The sequence below is a fragment of the Ischnura elegans genome, chromosome 12 (assembly GCF_921293095.1).
Source record: "Ischnura elegans chromosome 12, ioIscEleg1.1, whole genome shotgun sequence".
Lineage (NCBI taxonomy): Eukaryota > Metazoa > Arthropoda > Insecta > Odonata > Coenagrionidae > Ischnura > Ischnura elegans.
This window is the reverse complement of record NC_060257.1, coordinates 21,092,957-21,114,782: the sequence shown is the minus strand read 5'-3', so window position 1 is coordinate 21,114,782 and position 21,826 is coordinate 21,092,957. Positions and strand designations below refer to the sequence as shown.

At 38.5% G+C, this 21,826-nt stretch overlaps 1 protein-coding gene across 1 annotated transcript; it reads right to left on the bottom strand.

The window, feature by feature from the left end:
* Nucleotides 1–3,148: 3,148 nt before the first annotated feature.
* Nucleotides 3,149–21,304, bottom strand: LOC124169148. The gene is made up of 6 exons (XM_046547655.1): nucleotides 21,131–21,304; nucleotides 19,489–19,609; nucleotides 16,280–16,458; nucleotides 12,719–12,874; nucleotides 4,467–4,808; nucleotides 3,149–3,629 (listed from the first exon to the last, which is right to left on the bottom strand). Exons 1-6 carry the CDS (start codon nucleotides 21,198–21,200, stop codon nucleotides 3,511–3,513), a joined length of 987 nt encoding a protein of 328 aa, XP_046403611.1. The 5' UTR covers nucleotides 21,201–21,304; the 3' UTR covers nucleotides 3,149–3,510.
* Between the last annotated feature and the right edge of the window lie 522 nt (nucleotides 21,305–21,826).

Sequence of the window (21,826 nt, the reverse complement as noted above, 5' to 3'; positions counted from 1 at the left end):
CGACGCTGTCCCACGTTGATTTTTATCTTCATGAAAATTTCGCATAATAACTATCTTTTTCTGGGATCAACAGCCAATACGCCTGTTATCTCCGATTGATATTGGTCGGTTTCGGTGCCGACTCTTTTGTTTATCGGGATTTGATGTTACGTCACATATGCAATTAGCAGAGACGAATACAAGGTCATTGCCGTCACAGTAATCAATTTTTTAAAAGTATTATTGTCTTGATGCACAAAGGTTAAGAAAACACTTAGCTGTTTCACAAAATATTTTGTGAAACAGCTAAGTGTTTTCTTAACCTTTGTGCATCATGAAGTAGTTTCACCATGTTACGCCAACCACCATCGCATTTATTATTGTCTTTTTAGATGAAGTCTTCACGGGAAATATGTTTATATTCAGCCCTGATGATGAGTGCCGAGACGGTACTTGAAACGTTGGCCGTTATAAAAACATTAACCCGGTGGGAATCCCGAGAAAAGTTTACCCACCGTTGATGAAGTCTGCACGGGAAATTTCCCGTGAAGGCTTCATCAACAGCATTCGCCGGGTGCACTAAATCCTTCATCATTGTCTTTTTTGTTTGAAAAAAGTCTTGAAATTAGACTTTTCGCCCAGAAATTCATAAAATAGACTAAATTATTAAAACAATATCAATGTCATGTAAGGAATAGCGCGTTTAATTTGGTTATATTCCGATGATTCGATGATGAGTTTCATATTTATCAGCATGGTAAAGGTACATCGAGCGTTCCACCAGTTTTTTTAAGTCAAAACTGTTGTAAAATCCTAAATATTATCAGCCTTTTGTTTACGTATTTTGGAACGTTAGCTATGAGGAATGGCATTGTAAAGGATGTGGGGTATTCATACAGCGACTTAAAGGCCTATTTACAAGATTTTCTGTACTGCCAAGGATAGAGTAACTTCAATTCTCGCAAAAAAGCTCTATCTCACCGCGAAAATGATAGAAAATATACCACGGAAGGTGTGTTCTAAACGATGCAGGCATTTGGGCAGCATTTGGAGGAATTCTTTCGTCAAGAAAGCACGCTTTCGTAAAGAAAATCTAGATAAATTTTGTTTGCAATAAAATGCGAATCATTATCTCTGTTCAGCAATCTTAATATGTACTGATAAATTTCTAACCTGCAACGTCAACGGTGCTGAAAGTTTCAGCAAATGCCTTGGGATGAAATTGGGTTCGATTCCCGGTCCAGGTAAATTTTTCGCAAGTTTGGCAATTTTTTTGGAATTCCAAACCCGTTCACGCGGCAAAATGTCTGGTCTAAACATTTTATGTCTAGTTTTTTCGTAATGTGTAGATAGATTAACATTTATCTGTAACCATTAGCCTACCATGACCAGAACAAATTTTGAGGACAACCACCTATAGCCTTTAGTCACGTTTACCTCTTTAACAACTCTCCCCCAAGTTTCACCTTCAACTCTCGTTCAAATTTTACTATTTGATAGGAAATGGATAGCCACAAGGTGTAGTTTTTGTTTCAGCCACCAAATCTCAATGCTTTTCGAGAATTTAGCGACGGAAAGTAACAGGAAATGGCTAAATTTATGCAACCCAGAGCACAACAATACACCGCCAGTACTCTTCATCCTAGCAACGGAGTATAAGAGGCTAATTTTGTGCTGAGGATTTAGCCGCTTCCTGTTAATATCCGTCGCTAATATCTTGAAAAGTATTTAGCGTTGACGGCTGAAAAAACTGCACCTCATAGGTATCCATTTCCTATCTCTAAGCCAAACTTGAACGAAATCTGGTGGTGAAACTTGAGGGACTTACCTTGTAAGCAGACTTGTCGATACCTCCTCTGCACAAGCCGGTAGGTTAGCCAGGGGAGGGGGGTAGTCCGGGGGGTTCAGACCCCCCGAATATAAAAAAACAATCATTTTCCTTCATAAAAGGAAACAAAATATTGAAAAATCATAAATTTAAAAAATGTTTATTTTACAAATCAAGTTTTTTCGATTATGAAAAGTGTTAAAATTAGTTTAAAACCCATTGCTTAGTACCCTGTTTTAAAAAAGTTCCCCCCCCTGGTTTTGGAACCCCCCTCCACGAACGAAAATCCTGGCTACTCCACTGGCACAAGCGCTCAGAAATTGTCCACCGAATCAAATCATCATCATCAATCTCATCTACGAGCCCAACAATACGCGTACGCTCAGCTGGGAGTAGCCGGAGCACAAGCGCTCACCTACGAAGCTTGGAGAATTAGGTGAGCGTTTATGCTCCGGCTACTGCCAGCTGAGCGCATGCGTATTGTTGAGCTCCTAGATGAGTGAGTTTGATTCGCTGGGCGAGCGCTTGTGCAGTGGAGGTATCGTTGTATTGTATGAGTTCAAAAAAGACATCTTCTCGGTACTATTGCGGACACAGGAGTGTCCCATGAGTGCGCTGCGTGAGGCGTAGTTAGAGAAACAATGGAAATGGCATTTGCGAATGAGACTAAATTTCCTTTCCTCCGCTTGGCGGGATAATTTAGTGAATTTTTGGCAGTTGATCCCTGTTGTGCAATGAATGGAATGAAAAAAGCAGTCTGCAGGGGTGCCGACTTACAAAAAATATTGGGGGGCCCAAACCGGGGACCTTGCCCCGGTAAATTTTATAATTAGTAAATTTTAAGGTTATTAAGCATTTTAGGAGAGTCATATGATCAACATTAGAACCCTGATCACTCGAATCTCTATATCTGGACACTCCGGGGAAGATCGACAAGCCTGACACATTTTTTCCTCACATTTGTAACGAATTTTTGGGGGGGGCTCGGGCCCCCCTCAGGCCCCATGGAGTCGGCGCCACTGACAGCCTGTAATTATTTTCTTAGCCTACATAATAAAAAAAACAGTTTCCACCCAGGATTTGTTCATAGCCATGTAATTTAAGTTAAACTGCTTCAACGTCGCTAAAATATCGAATCAAGGTCTCGTTTTACTCTCTTTAAGCATACGCTCTCTTTACGCATTCGCTGACACACATACGAGCTGAGTCTTACAGTCGACTGCTATGGCAGCTATGTGCGATTAAAATTATAAAAATTTACCATAGGTAGCGTTTGGTATTGTATTAGAAACACTTGATTCACAAATCACCCGTCGGAAAAATGAAATGTAACTATAGATGTAAAACTATAGTTCCAATCTTTATTATCCATTTTCATCATCATCATCATATGTCAGTGAAATGATTTCATTTCATTGGTAATGATACATAAAATTGGAGCGATTTTATATTTTTCAAATAATCTATGGCATTGTTTTTACCTATAAAAGTAATAAAAACTATTTTATACATTAAGTTAGTGTTTTTTGGGATAAAAACTGGCATAATAATGCAATCCAGTTTTTTTACGCCCTACATTTTTCCTACCTATATCCCTTAAAAATTATATTTGCTCAATGAGTCTTTATTATAATTAATGTCTTTAATAACTAGGCATAGGTTTTCCATCGTAGCGTGAATTAGCCGTTTATCCAATTTGTCCTCTAGCATTCTGATCCACTTTCGCTGTATCCCATGCGGAATCCTATTTCTGGTCCAAGTGTTGCTTCTTCAGCCAAACCATCGGAGTGGAAGAACACGTACATTGGCCCGGGAGCAGACGCTGAAATGAAATAACAACAATTTTGATATGCAATGCGATATTTACATACAAACGTTATTTTTGTTATAAATATAGTACCTATTTATAATATAGGAACTTGAAGAACGGAGTGGGGCAGGAAGACTTAAACCGTGGACTGAATAAAATACAAAATAAACCGGCACGATTCGTCAAAAACTTCTACGGGCGAACAGACAGCGTTAACCATATTTTAAGCGAATTATAATTATGCTGGGAGCCACAAGAGGCTAGGAGACTGCGCGCTATGCTTAGATTGCTTGAAGAATTGAGAATAGATATCTTTAAGAGCGACTCGGAGAACATCATGTTAGAACCCCAATCTATTTCCAGGTGAGATAGAAGCGATAAATGAAGAGAGATGAAGCCGAACGGATAGATATGCGAATTCGTTTTCTCCCGAACCATAAAGAACTTTAATAAACGCTAATCGTAATTTTGTTTGAGTATTCGCATTTACTTGTAAACGGCTGGTTTCCTAACACCCCCTGCCACACGCCTTTTGAGGCGCCTTGCAGGGTAGTATGTAGTTGAGTGTGTCTTCAAGTCTTCTCCTACTTTGCTGCAGTGAAGTTCTAGGCTTCGAAAGCTCCCAATATTTTTTAAGTGTCTTTTTGAAGTGTATTATTTTTGTCGGTGTGTCAGAGCTAGTGACTTAGCAATTTATTTTTATATGCACACGCAAAATTTCCTGCAAAAACGTGTAGAAATGAAATATGTATGTATACAACATATACACTCTACTTTCATGTGACCTAAGCCTAAACCCAGCTTGGCTGGCTAATCGTCCGTATTTGAGTAAAGAGATATGTTACTCACTTCTGGTCGCGTAATTCCTGATGGAATCGCCGCAGAAAAGTGAATCCATGATTTCGGTAGATTCAACTCGAGCGTCTGGTATGAACAAGTAGTCCTGTGAGTTGGGCATTGCAGGGTCAGTCGTGGCAAGGTTGCATCCAACAGTTTCGTATGGATATAGCAGATTGTCAGCGGCTAATTGGAAACCCGTGGACGTGTACTGGATACTGCAGACTCCATCGTATCTCTTGAAACAGATGGCGTAATTCAGATATCCTTGATAGTGGCCTTTGCCGCCGTTGTAGTTGAAGCTTTCAAATTGTCCAGTTCGTTCTGGATAGTACTGCAGGCACCCTTGAGGAGCTGTTAAAAAATGACAGAGTCCAGACATCAAATGTATGTAACCGGATTATAATGAAGGACATCGCTATAAAGGGATTTTGAGGCTAAAGAACACCCCAGAAATTGGCGCAGTTATCAAAACATTACTGACAAGGGACACCTAGGGTGATCAGATACCAAAGAAAAAGAGGACAGCACCTATGAAAAAGAAAAAGAATAGTATAGAATATAAACAGAAATGTATTATTCCGGGACAAGTGTGTCCCTTAGGAACATACATGATTATAAATATAATAGAGTCAGACATATTACATAAAATATGAAGATTTAAATTGAACATCGTGGTCACGGAATGCTACTCAATATAAGAGAAAGTAGAACAAAAAATGCATATGTGTATATTTATCAGCAAGGCAAACGTACGGATACTCATAAAAACATCTGATTTTTTACTTTTAGCATAATATTCAGTTAACTTACAATATTCATTTTAAAAAGGAGGGTTAAGGTAGAATAATTAGGACAATTGAAAATTACTTACGACAATTTCATAATTAAGAACAATACAAGTTTAATATCAATATGATATTGTTTATTTTTCTGTGGAACTAATTTTTGAATTTTTATCAGAACTCTTTTTACTGAGGCAACGTTTAATTTATTTGACTCAGCAGTCGTCCAAGATGAAACGAGAGAAAATACCCTTTCTGCATTTTCATTTTGCCTTGGTATGCTGGAGAAACTTTCAGAAATTATGAGAAGAACTCACTCCTAGAGAAAAATACCTACTTTAGCTTTGAACAATCTCTCCGCGATGATGGGATTAAAACAATGGAGTCTTACAATGTTGGACTACAATTGGGTGGTTTCCATTTTTTTTAACTGCGTGAATCAAAAGATTTTTACTCCTGGGGTACGTATTTTATGCTTTTGACTTCTAAATGACGATATCTATTTTTCGCGATTAAATGAAAGGTGTTATTTTTAAAGCGAGCGAAAACGCGACGGTTAAGTATGAATGCTAAAAGCTCATGAGACGAAATTCTGGTTCCCGCTGCCGCAAAGTGAGGTGACCTTGGGGCGAGGATGTGTGCGCCACTGAGATGCAGGCTGCTAGCAGGTAGCAGAGTACCCTGCTAGCAGGTATTTTTGGACACCACCACCGGGCAAGGTGTTGTACAGTGCATGGCGGACACACCTTGGACACATCTTGTCCGGTGGTGTCCAAAAATATCCACAAGGAAGAATGACGTCTCTCTAGCTCCTCTAGCTTAACTGGTTGAAGCACTAGACCTGAAATCGAGGGATCCGCATTCGAATCCCGGTCAAGGCGCATGATTTTTTCTCTATAGATCTTTCGCACGATGAATACGGACTCCCTAAATGTGCCCTAGATCTCACCCATATTCCCGATTCCTAATGACCTCTAGCCACTATGCCATGACTCAATTTAAAATATAATCAAGGGACTTTTTGCCGTCTCAAACCATCAAAAAAAAAAGCGAGGCACCAAGGAGATAGCCAGTTTTGGCTGGGAACAGCGGAAGCTGCGGAATACCAAAACAAGTGAGTGCGAGCGTGCGTACGACTCACGGTGTCAGTATTTTTTGGACTTTACCCCGTAACTTCACAAATATAGTAAATACAAATTGCAAACACTGTTCATAAGTTCTTTCGGCGAAGGGAGGACGCGTACACCCGAACGCCATTATTTTCATTACAATACTCCCGTATATATGTTCCGCGTCGTCAACAAGAACAGGGTAGTTTGATTCATCAAAGAAATCGATAGGCATTGATAGCGATTCGTTACGCAACATTAGTGTCTTCATAATATACAATTTATTTGGTTTTAGAAATTCCAGTTTAGACGAATGTTAATGGTCAATTTTATACTCATTTGAAAAAGGCCAGAATGGCGCCCATGCGATGCCACTCCACGTGACGTCACAGGGATTTAGTTTCTATACGAGTAGATAGGAGTATTTGCATCGTCTGGGATTACTAATGCAGCATGAGGCACAGAGCTCAGGGAAACATCTTTTAATAATCACCTATTAAAACTGAAGCACTCGAACGGAAATCGGGGGTTTCGGGTCCGAATACCGGTCAAGGCGGATGTTTTTTCTCTCTGTATATCTTTCGCATCATTGTGCATTGCGGGTGACTCTTGTATAAGTTACCACCGTGGCTAGATCCGGTATACTTTAAACTAGTCCGTATTTAGGTTTTACAGGAGGTTAATTGTCCCTGAGATTTTTCAGTAAAGGATTATTTGTAGCAGCAAATGATTTTTCGAATTTTTTTAAATGTTCAATTTTCATAGACGATAAAATTGAGGTCTATCTACATCTACATAATACCCTACGAGCCACCTCTAGGGTGTTTGGCAGGGGGTGATCAATCACCAGCATGCATTTGGACTCCCACATGCACACCACACCGTCCAAAAAACGTCCTGAATAATAACAAACTATACTACTATATGCTGTTAGAAATAATAATTGAATTAAGAAACATGCATTAAGTTTTACATAGGTTAGTAGGCTACACTACAAGTCATGCAATCTTTTTTCGAGTTCTATTGCTGCCGTTATAATCTCTTATTGATCGTGGAAAAAATGACATTCGGAATCTGTCTGTTCTATAATCTATCTCTCTTATTTTATTTATATGATCTGATCTTCCGTAGTATGTTGGCGTCCGTAAGATATTATGGTTAACTTCGTCAGAAAAGACACTGCTCTTGAATTTATCTAAAAGGTTTAGTCTAATTTTCAATCTACGGTCCGACAGAGATTCCCATCCGAGTTTATCTAAGAGGTCAGTTACACTAACAAGACTATCGTAACGACCTTTCACATACCTGGCAGCTCTTCTTTGCACGCGTTCTATCTCTGTTATTTAGCCTTTTTCATGAGGGTCCCAAACACTGAAAGCGTATTCCAAATGTGGTCGAACGAGGGAAAAGTAGCTAATTTCTCTCACTTTGTCGTCGCACTTTCCTAGTATTTTTTTTAACAAAACCAATTTTACGATTAGCTTGACCGGTTATTTCTCTAATATGTTTATTCCACGATAGATCATTATTGAGTCTAACTCCTAGATATTTCACGGATTCAACTTCCTTTAATTGGGTGCCCCGAATGATATAGCTACGTTGTAGGGAGTTATTCTTCTTCCAGAAATTTATTACGACGCATTTTTCCAAATTTAATTCTAACTGCCAAGCATCGCACCAAGCTTGGATAGCAGCAAGGTCATTCGTTAGTTCATCTATATCTTTGCTGGAACGGATTTCTCTGTAAACTACAGCGTCGTCTGCAAATAATCGTAACTTACTCTGTACTACTTCGCCAATGTCGTTTATATAAAGAAGGAATAGGAGTGGGCCTATGACATTACCCTGAGGAACGCCAGAAGTGACTCTAACCTCATTGGAGACTGCACCGTCTAATACTACTCTTTGGACGCGGTCGCTCAAAAATTCTCTAATCCAGGAAATGACATCTTCGTCTAGACCATAAGATTTCAGTTTTATTATTAAATTTCCGTGGGGTACTTTATCAAATGCCTTTTTGAAATCAAGAAAAATCGCGTCTACTGGAATGTTGTCTTCCCCGGAGACTAAAATATCGTGGACGAAAAGCGCTAACTGAGTTTCGCACGATCTGCTTTTCCTGAATCCATGTTGAGTTCCCATTAATAAGTTTTGCGCGTCTAGGTGTTTCATTACCGAGCTTACTACGATGTGTTCAAGGACTTTGCAAGAGATGGACGTTAAAGATAACGGCCTGTAATTGGATGGCTGTTCCTTGTCTCCACTTTTAAATATTGGCGTTATATTAGCGATTTTCCAGTCATCAGGTACTTCGTGTTGCTTGATGGATTTACTGAATATTAACTGCAATTAGGGGGCAATTTCTGAGGCTACTTATTTATATACGCGAGAAGGGATTTCGTCTGGACCAGGTGATTTATTTGGACTAAGCGATTTCAATATATTTTCTATTCCGAGCGTACTAATGTCAATAGCTGGCATCTTATGTATACAGGGATTGTCATCGGTCTCGGGTGAGTTTTCGGAAGGCTCCGTGAACACGCTCTTGAAGTAGGAATTTAATAAATTGGCTTTATCGTAACTGCTTGTCACCACATCTCCATTGTCGTTTCTCAGCGAACATACGGTAGATCGTTTACCTTGAACTTCCCTAACATATGACCAAAATGCTTTTGGGTTATCCTGTAACTGCTCTACTAGTGTTTTTCTTTTAAAATTCGTGAACGCATTCCTGAACGCTTCCTTCGTGGCGGCTTTAGTCATCCTATATTTTTTAATTATTAGCCCGCGTTCATTAGCGGAGAAATCCGTGCTGACTTTTTTCATTTTAGCATGACACGCTCTCTGTCGCCTCAATGATTTTCTCACTTCCGCGTCGTACCATCTCGGTTCGCTGCCTTCTTTTACTGTTTTACTATAATAAAAATAAAAAAAACAGAGTATAGCCATTAATCTTGTCCGCGTAAACCTTTCTGTTGGGGTATGAGTTCAGCAGACGTTTTTGGTGAACGCACACGTAACAGTCAATGTTGTGGTGCGAGGAATAAGCTGAACCGGAATACGGAAAATGTATTCCCATTGTTTAATGTTCAGCGTCATCCACTCACCGTATTAAGTGGTCCGCACACGGTCGTGCGCGTGATCGACGTGCTGTCTGAAATCTGGTTAAAAAATTTAGGCGCCACAAGCTTTGCATGACGGGCCATCAGTCACGTGTATGATGGGCTACTGAGAGGCAGACGTTCGGGAGTATGATGGGTCGTTGTGATAGTTAAGTTGTGACTGCGTTCCTGATACTTGTTTGTGACAGCGCATTTTTTCTGGAATCATGGCTGACTCAAACTCATTTCAATCAGTAAATGCCTTGCCTAACATAATTTCTGTAGTGATCTTGGTTGTATTCTTTCAGTTCCCTCAATAAGCTTATATCTGAGAACCGTTGATTTTTTAAATAACAAACCTTGACATCATACTATTCCGTTTTCTTTTCCGTGATTCACTGTCACACAAAAAGTCAAATAGTATTAATACCGACAACAACCTTTCTCTGCTGGCTGATATTGTCACTACAGGGAATAGCATACCCAGAGAAGTGGGAAAATTGGAAATCCCACATTTGATTCAAAATTGAAGGAACATGGTCGTGCTCTGTCCGACATGCACTGCACAACACAGCTCGCAATAATCAGCATTTTTCAGATGACTCTTAAACCCATCAAAATCAGCTCTTTTAAAAATGAAAACTTTACGCTCTTTTTTTTAAGTTTACAGCGGTATTTAGAGAAAACTTTGCAGTTACAACCCTATGGTCACTTATTCCTTCGACAGTGCCAACGTTTATTACCTGATGTGGTATATTTGTCGCTAATAAATCAAGAATACTTTCTCCTCTGTTTGGTGCGGATGCTATTTGAAACAATGAATTAGATGTAAAAGTGTGTAATAAAGCCTCGCAGATCACTTTATCCCTCCCACCAGGAATGAAGCTATAAGTCTCCCAATCTATAGAAGGTACATTGAAATCTCCACCTACAATCAAGTTTCTTTCAGGATACTTGGATGCTACGCTGTTCATTTGATTTTGAAAATCCAACATTGACGTTATATCTGAGTTAGGTGGTCTGTAATACGAACATAATAAAATAGTTTTTAATTTTGGACATTTAAGTAAACACCACAGAGATTCAACGCTGGTCTCAGTTACGGTTATCGCTTGGCTGACGATTGAATTCTTTACAGCTATAAAAACTCCGCCCCCAACTCGATTAATTCTATCTTTCCGATAAACAGTGAACGATTTTGGGAAGATCTCATTGTCTGAATCATCATCTGTTAGCCAACTTTCTGTTCCAAAAATGACGTTACACTTCGTACTATGAATTAAATGGTGGAATTCGGGAATCTTATTTCTTAAACTACGGCAATTAACCACAGCCACGATCAAAACTTCGGAACTAGTATTATTGCGATTCGGGAATAATTCTGATTTGCTTTTGTCGAATAGACTATTCACAGGCTCTATACCGCTGATAAATGGAAATGCATGAGTTATTGTCTCACTATTAAAATGACTTGAGCCTTGACTGCCTTTGAAAGTATTGCTCGACTGACGCTTCTCGTGATTTAAAGTAATACCTGTATTATTGTAATTCGGTATTGCTGATTCTGAAACTCTGATTTTTCTTTCTACTACTATATTCTCATTTCTGGAAGAATTTTTGTCTGTGAAAAGTTTTGAACTTACCCTTTTATTTTTCAACCCACTAATATGTCTACACTCTGCCCTACTCTCTACTCTAAATAAGCTCTTATAAAATTTTTTTTTTAAAAACCAGCCTTTATATTTAGATTACAGGGGATGAGCAACGTTTATATGGAAATTTTATGGTGGATAACTTTTACTGTGGTCGCAAAACACGAAAATCGACCATTTGGAACTTCTTAGATCAAAAACATGTTTTGGGGGGCTAAAGGTTGACTGGGGGGTGATTAAAGGGGGGTTGGAGAGAAAAAGTTATATTTTCATGTATTGTCATCGGAAATGAAGAAGTGTGCAAAATTTCAGCGTTTTTGCTTCACAGAAAGTGAGTCAAATTTGAGTTACAAGATTTGTACCAGACAAACAGACAAACAAACAGACAGGTTGGTGAGTTGATATAAAGGCTGGAAAAAGACCTACAGTGCTCAAATATGCTACTCGCTACACGACTAGCCGACTCGGCCGTGTAATGGACTCCCGAACGGTTCAGAGGGATCCGACACGATCGGATTGCCGGCCTAAGGTCCACGAAGGAGGCTCCGATGTCCGTGCAGAAACGAAGGTCGATGTGAGTGTAAGCCGCTGGTAAGCAATTTAAGTTTGCGCATGATCATTTTTACTATTAAAATGTAGCTTGTCACCCGGCGTTTCTCGAGAAGGATAGTACCCAGAGAAGTGGGAAACTTGAAAATCCCACTGTTGATTCAAAATTGAAGTAACATGGTCGTGCTCAGTCCGCCATGCACTGCACAACACAGCTCGCAATAATCTCGTCTACTAAGGGTCGTGCTGATCAGTCTATGCAAGGTGTCGTTCCGTGTAATGACAATATCAACCAGCAGAGAAAGGTTGTTACTGTGCAAATTGTGTGGCACAGTAACCCCAGATCCGCCCTCTATGAGTGTTTACATGGCCACTGAGGCGAAAGGTCGACTCATCACTGAAGACAACATGATCCAGAAAATCATCAACGCCATGAAACAAAATTTCCATGGTGAAGTTCGCAGGTAATCCGTGGTCTGTAGGATTTAGAGCCTGTAATAACTGTAAACGGTAAGGGCGTAGTTGTAAGCGTTTCCTTAACACTTTTAGCAGTCGCAGTAGCAGTCGACATAGGAATTTCTAATTCACGACTAGCCTTTCGGACTGATTTCTTGGGGCTACGAGTGAACGACTCTCTCACTCCCTCAACAGTCTCTTCGCTAACCGTTGGTCGTCCCGTGCTCTTCCGTTTACAGAGGCAGCCTGTATCTTCAAACTCATGATACCATCTACGGATGTTATTGCCACTTGGAGGATAACGACCGAATTTAATGCAGAACGCACGTTGCACAGAGTCAATCTTTGCAAACTGTAAAATACAAAACGCTTTCTGTTCACTGGTCGCCATCTCTGCTACTACCGCTATCTAGCGGATCGCGTCGCAAACATTTCACGCACATGTACATTGTTGCTAAAAAACATAACTGTTTGAGTTGCTCTTTCATTTGAAATATAATTTATAAATGTAAGTATAATGTAATAAATATTATAAAGCGTTAAAACCCCTATATTCACTTATAAACACCCGGTATTTTCCAACCCTACTTAGAGCGTTATGATGCTACATACCACATAGATCGTTTGTTTCGTTAGCACAGCAGTCAATTTGGGTTATTTTTATCTTCCATTGAGGCGAAATCAGTCCAGGATACCGTGTTCGGTCCGCAAGCTCGAATACGAATTCCAAGGATGCACTTCCCATTGTTGCGTTCACGGGAACATAAACTGAAAAGGAAAATTAAAAAAAAATGCATCAAGATATTTTTCATTTGCGGATATCATATCATCTTATCTCTGTGGGGAATGTTCCACAGGTAAATTGTAATTTTTTAAATTTAAACATTCTGGGCCTTGTTTAATTTTGATCTTAAGAATTTGTAACCAGTTACGAGCATCAATTTATCAGTTGAAAACGCAATTATTTATTTTCTAAGTAAAGTTGCAGTTGCTCATCTTAATAAAAGGAAAATGTCATTAAAAAATTGATACGTAGTTTTGTACGCTATTTTTAATTCTGCAAGTACTATTTCATGTATCACTTTTATTTTATGTTGGGCTGTAGGCTCTGTATTTACGCAATGAAATTAGGCTTAAAGTAATAATAGAGCTGCTTTTACCCACGAATACCGTCCGCAGCAGTACAATACTTTGAATAATGATGATTAACGCCTCGGAGTCTGAGTTCAGACCTCTATTCCGGGAGGTTAATCATCGTAATTTTGAATAACATGTACACAACATTTGCCTATAGCAAGGCTTTCATAAAATTGTAAAATATGGCCAGCCACATAACCTGTGAACGAGACTCAAATTGAACTACAAGAAGGAGTTAGAGTGAGTACCCAAGATAAAAATGTCCTTCATATTCTGCCGTAATATTTTGCAGATTGAAGAATTTGCATTTATATACTAAATAAAAAAATGAAGAAAGAGCCAAGTATATTGTTATCGCTGCCCACACCTCTGCCTGTATTGTTCCATGTGAACCCATAGCGCTTACTAGAATGGGATATGACGAGAATGTGCAGCTGAATTGTAAAAATCCAGTAGCTTTTTAGAAAAAATGGCTTAGACATCCTAAATCCTAGTTCTACTCAGACAATTACGAGGTTTATTAATTAATAAGCTTCTTTGAGGAGGGAGTTTCAAAGCTTATTTCACGGTATACGAAGTGTATTGAGGTCTCTGGAGATAATGTGGAAAATTAATACATATTATCAAAAACATTTACTGCAAGTTTGAATATTTTTCAAGCAAAACTCGAGTTAAACAAGTAAAATGGAACTTTTTTCTGGGTGACCCTCGTAAATCGTTTCTACTGTTCAAGTTTATGATCCCTTTACAAACACTCCTTGTTTTTACGCTTTTGTGTTCTATCTTTAGATTGTATTCCTCGCAGTGCTTGCTTACGATGTCAGAACTACTACTGATGCCTGCAATCTTTCGACCACTGGCTAATCAGTGCCAGATTATTAGAGTGAGTGCATGTATATGCATCATTAGAAAGGCATATTGACTCTTGTTCCTAACTCTAAGGAAGGTGGTAGAGTAATTGAAAATCGTGCGGGTCTTTTGGTGTCTTACCTAACCTGTGTAATATTGGTGCTATAATTGTAACGGATTATATTTCAAGATATTTCAGTCTGTTGTTAATATAGAGAAAGAAATGGAAGAGGTGAATGTATTCTATTATTTGGGAAAGAAAATTACTAGCGATGTAAGAAGCAAGAATGAAATTATCGGTAGAATAGCCAAGCCGAAGAGAGCATATCTGCTAAGAGCGAAAAAATTTAAGGATATAAGAAATGTATCAGAACTTACAATTGTAGTAACTATGCTTCTTTAAGGACGTGAGGCATGGACATAAATAGCCGCGAAGAAATCAAAGGAGGAGAATTACAAAATGAAGTGTAAAAAAAATGATGAGGATCATATGGATCGACCGTTTTAGCAATGAGGAAGCCTCAAGAAGAGTAGGAAAGTACCTTGATAAGAAGACGGATTAACCTAATCGGCCACATCTTGAGACGTAATGACCTAGTGAAGACGATTGCTGACGGACATTTAGATAATAAGAACAGAAAAAGGTCTCGAATGTAATATTTGGTGGTGGTAAAGAACGATGATAAATATAAGGTATACGTCGACGTGAAAAGATTTGCTGATGTTAGAAATAAGTAGGGAGATATATAAAACTTATCATAGTGATTATGGTGATATTTCTGTGGATAGGATATGATTTTAAGAGCATGAAATGGCTTTGGTAACATATTATTTGCAAGATGCAATAACCATGACACAAAGAGAAAGGGATTCCTATGAGCCATTTATGAGATATTTCACGGTAAAATTAGGATAATTGAGCATCGGCTCCTATGGATAAATACGGTTTTTTCGAATTAGCGAAGATGTTTGTAACAAGATGTTGTTGAGACGGCACTAATTAGAAGAAAAATTTTCTGAAAAATCTAAAGTTTCAGTTCATGATAAAAGTAAGGATATCTGCGAAAAACTGCCTGAAACTGGCAAGATGGCTGCCAGGGTTTCTGATACTAACATCGCAAGACGAAAACCAATACTCTGAATACGCAAATATATATTTAGTTACCCTGCTTTCACATACGTCTTAAATATCCTTATTTCATCAATAGATCCTCCTCCACACCGTCTTGCACTTCCTTCAACGTTGTATACAGGCTATTTTGTAATTTTTGCCCCGCGTACTACATAGGAGAATGTACCACACCCATATCCATCCGTATGAATAACCACAGGCACTCCTGCAAAACTCCCCCCTTTCATGAACCCATCCCCATTCACACTTCCTCACACAACAGTACCTTCGACCAATGTTTTTCCCTAACCTTCATTGAAGTTTTGCCAGAGAGGGCAACTATCATCGAGGTGAGGACGAGGGAGATGGCCCACATCTGGGTTGAAAAGGCGTTTGAAACGCCCGGGCTAAACATCGCCCACTAAAAAGCCAAAACAAACCCTACCCTCCCTTTTCCCCCCCTCTCCCCTTCCCCTTCTTCCACCCCCACTACCTCACCAAGGAGGGCGACTGGAGGAACTTACCCTGCCTGCAGCAGTTCACCTTCAGCATTGAGGATAGCGGATCAATCCGCTGAAACGTCTGAACGTTTATTTGTGAGTGTCCCTTTTTTTACGTGTGTCTATGTTTTAGTAGTACAATTTTTGTTCGTTCGCCTCGATCGGCCACATATTTATATTATCGCTTAGTGCGCTTTCATCAAGATTTTACTTATTTATAATAAATATATTTATTATAAATAAGGATATCTAGTTTATTAATAAATATATTTCTTTACGATTTACTTCTTAGATTGCTAATATGTAGTCAAAGTTTTTCGTCAACTGTTCACTGTTCAAAGGTTCGAAGCAGTGTTGTAACTCCTCATGTTGACTACTGTAAATACCTTTAAAAAAATCGTTTTTGAAGTTTGAATTGTGCTAAGGTACAAAATTGTACTAACATTTTTTCCTAATTATTATTTCTTTTGTTTAATCTTTTTTGCGACTCTTTTGCTAAATAATAGGTAGTCTGAGCACATCACCTGACCTCTGCCGATTCCGCTGTAAGTACCTTAAATTCATTAAATGACTTACTATGTTGCCCCGTGTTTTCACCGCACAGATTCTTGAATCCTAGATTGCCGGACGCACCAGTTGACGGCGATGACACTGTAAAGGTGTCGTTATTACAGAGATACGGCGGGTAAATGTTTGCTCCTGGATTAGCCCCCGAGATAGTGGGCTGATCTAATTTGAATGTTTCGAAGTCCAACCTGAAATAAAAATGCGAATAAAACTGGGACATTTTAAAGTCATTACGAAATGTGTAAGAACTACATTACTATCCGTTAAATTAGGTAGTTTATTGAAGAGCGGGTTGTTACTCATCACCTCCATTATAAAGAGGAATTTTACGCACTTCAGGAGGTATAATTAAATAGGTATGTTTTGTTTCACAAAGAAATTGAAATAAAACTGTAGATACGTGTACATGTTCGAACTCACATTACAAATAACTCTTTAGTTTTGAAGATTCTAATGAAAAATATTAATCACATTTCACTTCTTGAAAAATGAAGATAAAAATGTTATAATTACGTTTCTCAGTTTCTTTGATGAAAATTAATCATTTAAGGACATGATTGAACTTTTAAACATGCATGCTTCCATGCTTACGATTGACTTCCACGTCTGGTCGTAACGTCATACCATGTATGGTTACCGTAACTACAGGCGGTGCATTCTGGCTGTTTCTTAAATTTCAGAAATAAATTGATATTTCCATTTTAATTTACTTTATTGGTGGAGTTATATCTAATAATGGTTAAAGTAATTTCTTATGTTGCCTTTCAGCATGTTCTACTGCGATTATAATGTTTGCTATTTACAAGTATTTCAAGTGTACACGAAATGCAGTACAAATTCATAGGAATGGATTGGATCCTTAAATAGAAAACACTTGGCCTGAAGTTGGTCTTTTTATGCTATATGGCTCGTTTCAAGTTCATCAATCCAAGAAAAACTTCCAAATATTTAGGGTTTTGAAGTAAAGGTGTCTTGGTCTAGAATATTGCCTTGTACAGTACAACTTGGTTATGAGGTAATTTAAGGGACCACAACCTCATTGACGCTGTATCAGAGCGACATTATAAAAGGTATATTTCACTAATTTATCAATGATACCGGAGAAGTAAAAAAATTACGATTTTTCTTGACATAATTTCTTATAGGTGTTTATTGGTGTAAGTACAACTATATATGAGAAATGTATATACAAAAATATATGAGAAATCCTGAATGTGATATTTAAATTTTATGTTCAAAAGTTATCATTATTAAGAGTTTTTATGCAACGAATACAGTATTTTGTTTAAGTATAGGTACAATTCGGTATGTTAATAAACATTCAAAACGTTCTACTGCTGATAGTCCGGTCAAAATAGACATTGACCCTTTGCATAAATTCCTAGCAAGCTAAATATTTTCAGTAAACATAGGAATACCACTCTAATGAAATCCTTAAAAGTCCCCATCGATCCCGTGTGTCCAAAATATTTTATTCGAGGTTAAAGGTCATAAAAATATCCGTAATATGCGTGACTCTATGGAGGCAATATTTAAGACTAAACCTTTTGTCCCGATCGATGGCGGATATACAGGTTAGAGCCACCAATGTCGCATGTTACGCATCCTATAATATAAGAGGGCGCATAAATAGTCATGTATGTTACGGAGGATAGATCTCCAGCCACGCTCCAGGTAACTTTCGAATGGCTTTTTCTTACAAATGGTAAATCATAGCTATCGAAAAAAGGTGAAATAAAACTTTGGTAGATAAATACCTGTTATGAAATTTTGGTCAGAGCAATTTTTATCGTAAAACTAACCGTCTTACCAATAAATGCAAGAAACATCTTTTGGTGACCTTTGACGTTGATTAAAATTTTTCGCACACACGGGATCAATGTGGACGTTTTAGAAATTCATTAGAGTCGTATCCCTAACGTTCCTGTAAATTTTCAGCAACAACATTAAAAAAAGAGGTGACTTTTTTTTATCACACAGTGACTTTATGGACATTGCGCCGGCAGAAAAAGGAAAAAAAAGAAGTTGTGTGCGTGTTAACTGAAGACAGGAAAACCCCGCGGCAACTTTTTTTGGGAGCCGGAGTAAAGTTGATCCTTTATAGACAGAGAAAAAAATTATTGTATTTATGGGGATGGTTTAGAATTTTCAGTGTAGCCCAATGAAAATTCCTTAAAATATATTCTGCCAACCACTTGGCTAAAATTCCCTGAATTTTGTCGGCCTATTGCTTTATGCCTTGTTCTACGAGAGCGGTTTTTTCAACCTCCGATCGCAAAAAAAACATCATACATGCGGTAAGCGGGCAATGCGCATATGGGAAAACTGTTGCCTCCGCACCACACGTTCAAGTAATTTCTGATCGTAAATTATCAGTTTTAGGTTAATGGCAATCTCTTTAAATACACTGCTTCATTTGATTCTACCGCCAAGTGTGCTATGCGGAGCGATAGTCAGAAGACTTGCCGAATGGCTTCAGCATTAACATGTCTTTACCTTTATGACGATAAAAGATAATTTCTTTAAAGCTCAGTGGCTAGAGTGTGAGACAGTGCGGAACATTTTGTCCATTTTCACTCAAAACAAACGAAGAGACATGCTCACTTCCGGAAGAGTTCTGATCCACGACAACGCCTGTCATATCAGCACTGAGATAACCCAACTGCTCCGTCAGCAATTTCAATGGGACATTTTGGACTACCCTTCATGCAATGCCGACCTGGTGCCGTGTGATTTCCATATTTACGCTTAAATGAAGATGTGGCTAGGATGGGACCTTTTGATACAGACGATGATCTTCAAGGCAAAGGCAAAATTCATTGGAAGTCATCGGCGGCAACATCAACAGTATAATTTATAGTAAATCTTGTCCAAAGGCTCAACCAATTCCTCAATCGCCACGGTTATTATGTCGAAAGGATATCTCAAGTGTGCGCATTATTTATCAATGAAATAATTTTTCATCAACCACATCGTGTTAAGCCCTATACCCATCGGAGGTTGAGAAATTTGAGTCCTGCACATGTAAAAAATACGGCATTAGTATCGAGGAGTATTGGTTGTAGCCTCTCCTTGTTAGTTTCTTTTACACGAAGTATATTTTATGGACATGGTGGCAGAGTCAGCATATAAGGCATGGAATAATGTAGTACTCAGTACATTGGTTTGGTATTGTTACGCCGTTTTCATCGGCTCACATACAGAGAACGTTTACTCACCTTAGCTGAGTAACCGCTGGGTCATTTACAGTCACCGTTAGTGAGCAGTACGAAGGTATATCGTTCGGCGAGACGAAGTAAGAAACTCTTTCCGAAGTAATATTATCGCAGGTATAATCAACTGCAAAAAATGAAAAATGGATATTTTACAACCACAATCACTTCACGCTACTTCGGTAATTTTCACCATGTATGTAATTACATCATCACAACTCTTAGGCAGCAACTTTGAGCGCGTAGTTAGATAGTGTCGCATTCAAAGAAATGCATATTATTAAAATATATTACATTAATCATGATGCATAATTACAATACGTTATACTTTATTGAAGAAGTAGGGTAATGCTATGACGGTTCAACATCTCTTTGTAGCGTAATATTCGACCCAAAAACCGAAACTTAATTAATCGAATCTCTGCTGCTCATAGTTAAGTTTTCTATCTCTGAAGTCGATTGGAGGGGGAGAAGAGAGAATAGTTTCGACCCATTACGCGTGTCAAAGGAGTAGAGAGGTAAAAAACATTCAGCTTAAGAATTGAATGGCTAGTTAGCGTTCACCGTTCTCCTGTAAGTGGTAAAAATATGAGTGAACAGTGCATCTAACGGCCGTAGGCTGAACATCTACTTTATTGAACCATACTTCGTACTCGGAGTGTGGGTTGAAACTAAACCGTTCGAAGTTGAAGCACGTAGTCCCTTTGGTGGAAACATTATCAACGTGTCGTCTCGTCCCATAGTTATGGTTTTAGTTTAGTTTCGACCCGAAGTAGTTTTGACTCCGATTTCGTTTTGACCCTGAGTTTAGCTCCCTGGATTTAAATCCATGTCGTTTCGTTTCTACATTTCGCTCTCGGGGACGAAGCTATTGAAATGTCACTGGTTTTGACTTTCGTTTAGTTTCAATAGCCATCCCTGGTCGAAGCACGCACTAGATTAAGTCGAAATTTTCGTAGGTTGCCACTTTGCACAAAAGTATGTAGTTATATTTCCCGATATATTTACCTACTTTAACAAAATGAAATATAAAGTTGCTCTAAGTTTAGGGACTATTTTACACTTTTTTGTTATGTTACAATGTATTTACTGATCCAGAGAGGGACTAGGGGGGCTATAGCCTAAATATGGGCAACCAATTTAAACTAGATAGGTACATAAGTAATTTTGTTCGGACCCCCTCTACTGTTGGGGTGTTACCCCTTGACCCTATCGTGGATCCGCCAATGTATTTAACCCCAATCATTCAGTGTCTTGTAGATATTACATTAGGCGAATGTGTTTGCGTTTGATCGGGGATTAGAGTTTATTTTAAACATCTTTGCGACTGAGAGGAAGGCATGAAACATCAAACAGGATACACTTTAACCGGCTCGAGAAACTCTACATTGAAACTACACTCAACATTACGGCTCCTCGGACGCCTTTCGGCTATCCGACGCTGCACGATTATGGAATTTTAAAAATTATTTCTTTTTTCATCAATTCGCACATGCGGATTTCAGGTATTCTTAAATCGGGTCATATTTGAAGAATTCTCAGTTGCAAAGGTATTGTAAAAGGAGCATATTGTGGACGGAATAGGGCCTACTGTATGTTGTCCCATTGATCGCGAACCAAACTCTTGTTCCATTTTTGCAGTACTCACCGCTGACGGAGATGGTAAACAACATTAGAAGCACGCCGAAGATCCATTTACTGTTTGTAAGGATCCACATGTTGATCAACGAAGAGCCACCCTTATGCAGTTACACTGTCGGAGAAGTGTTGGCCACAACTTTAGCTTTCCTTTAAGCGAAGGAATCGCTTCTCTTATCTCGCAACGCCGTCCCACATTTGTTTTAATCTTCAATAGAATTCCGCAATTCTATCCTGTACTAGGATCAATATCCAATAGGTATCTTATCTGTAATTGACGCAGGTTGGTTTTGCTGCAGGTGATTTTTTCTACCGGGATTTGATTTCATATCACAAATGCGGTTTTTAGAGACGAAAAAAGTTCAATAACATTATCGTCATAAATTCGTATAAGAAAATTGCCAAATTATCCATTCGATATCTTACAAACGGCCGAAAATTTCCTTTTATAAGATCAAAAAAATAAGATAAGAAAGACTGTAGAACAGGATTTTGCGTTTTTTCCACGATCTTTAAGAGACTATAACCGCAGCGTTGGTACTAAGAAATAGGTTAATGTAATTGTAGCCTTGCTAACTTATATATTCCTACATCCACGTTTCTGAATTTTCCTAGTATTCTAACAGCTTGTATTGAAATCTGATGGGCACTTAATTGGTAAATTTCTTTCATTATTAGAATAAATATTAATCCCATAGCGTATGTG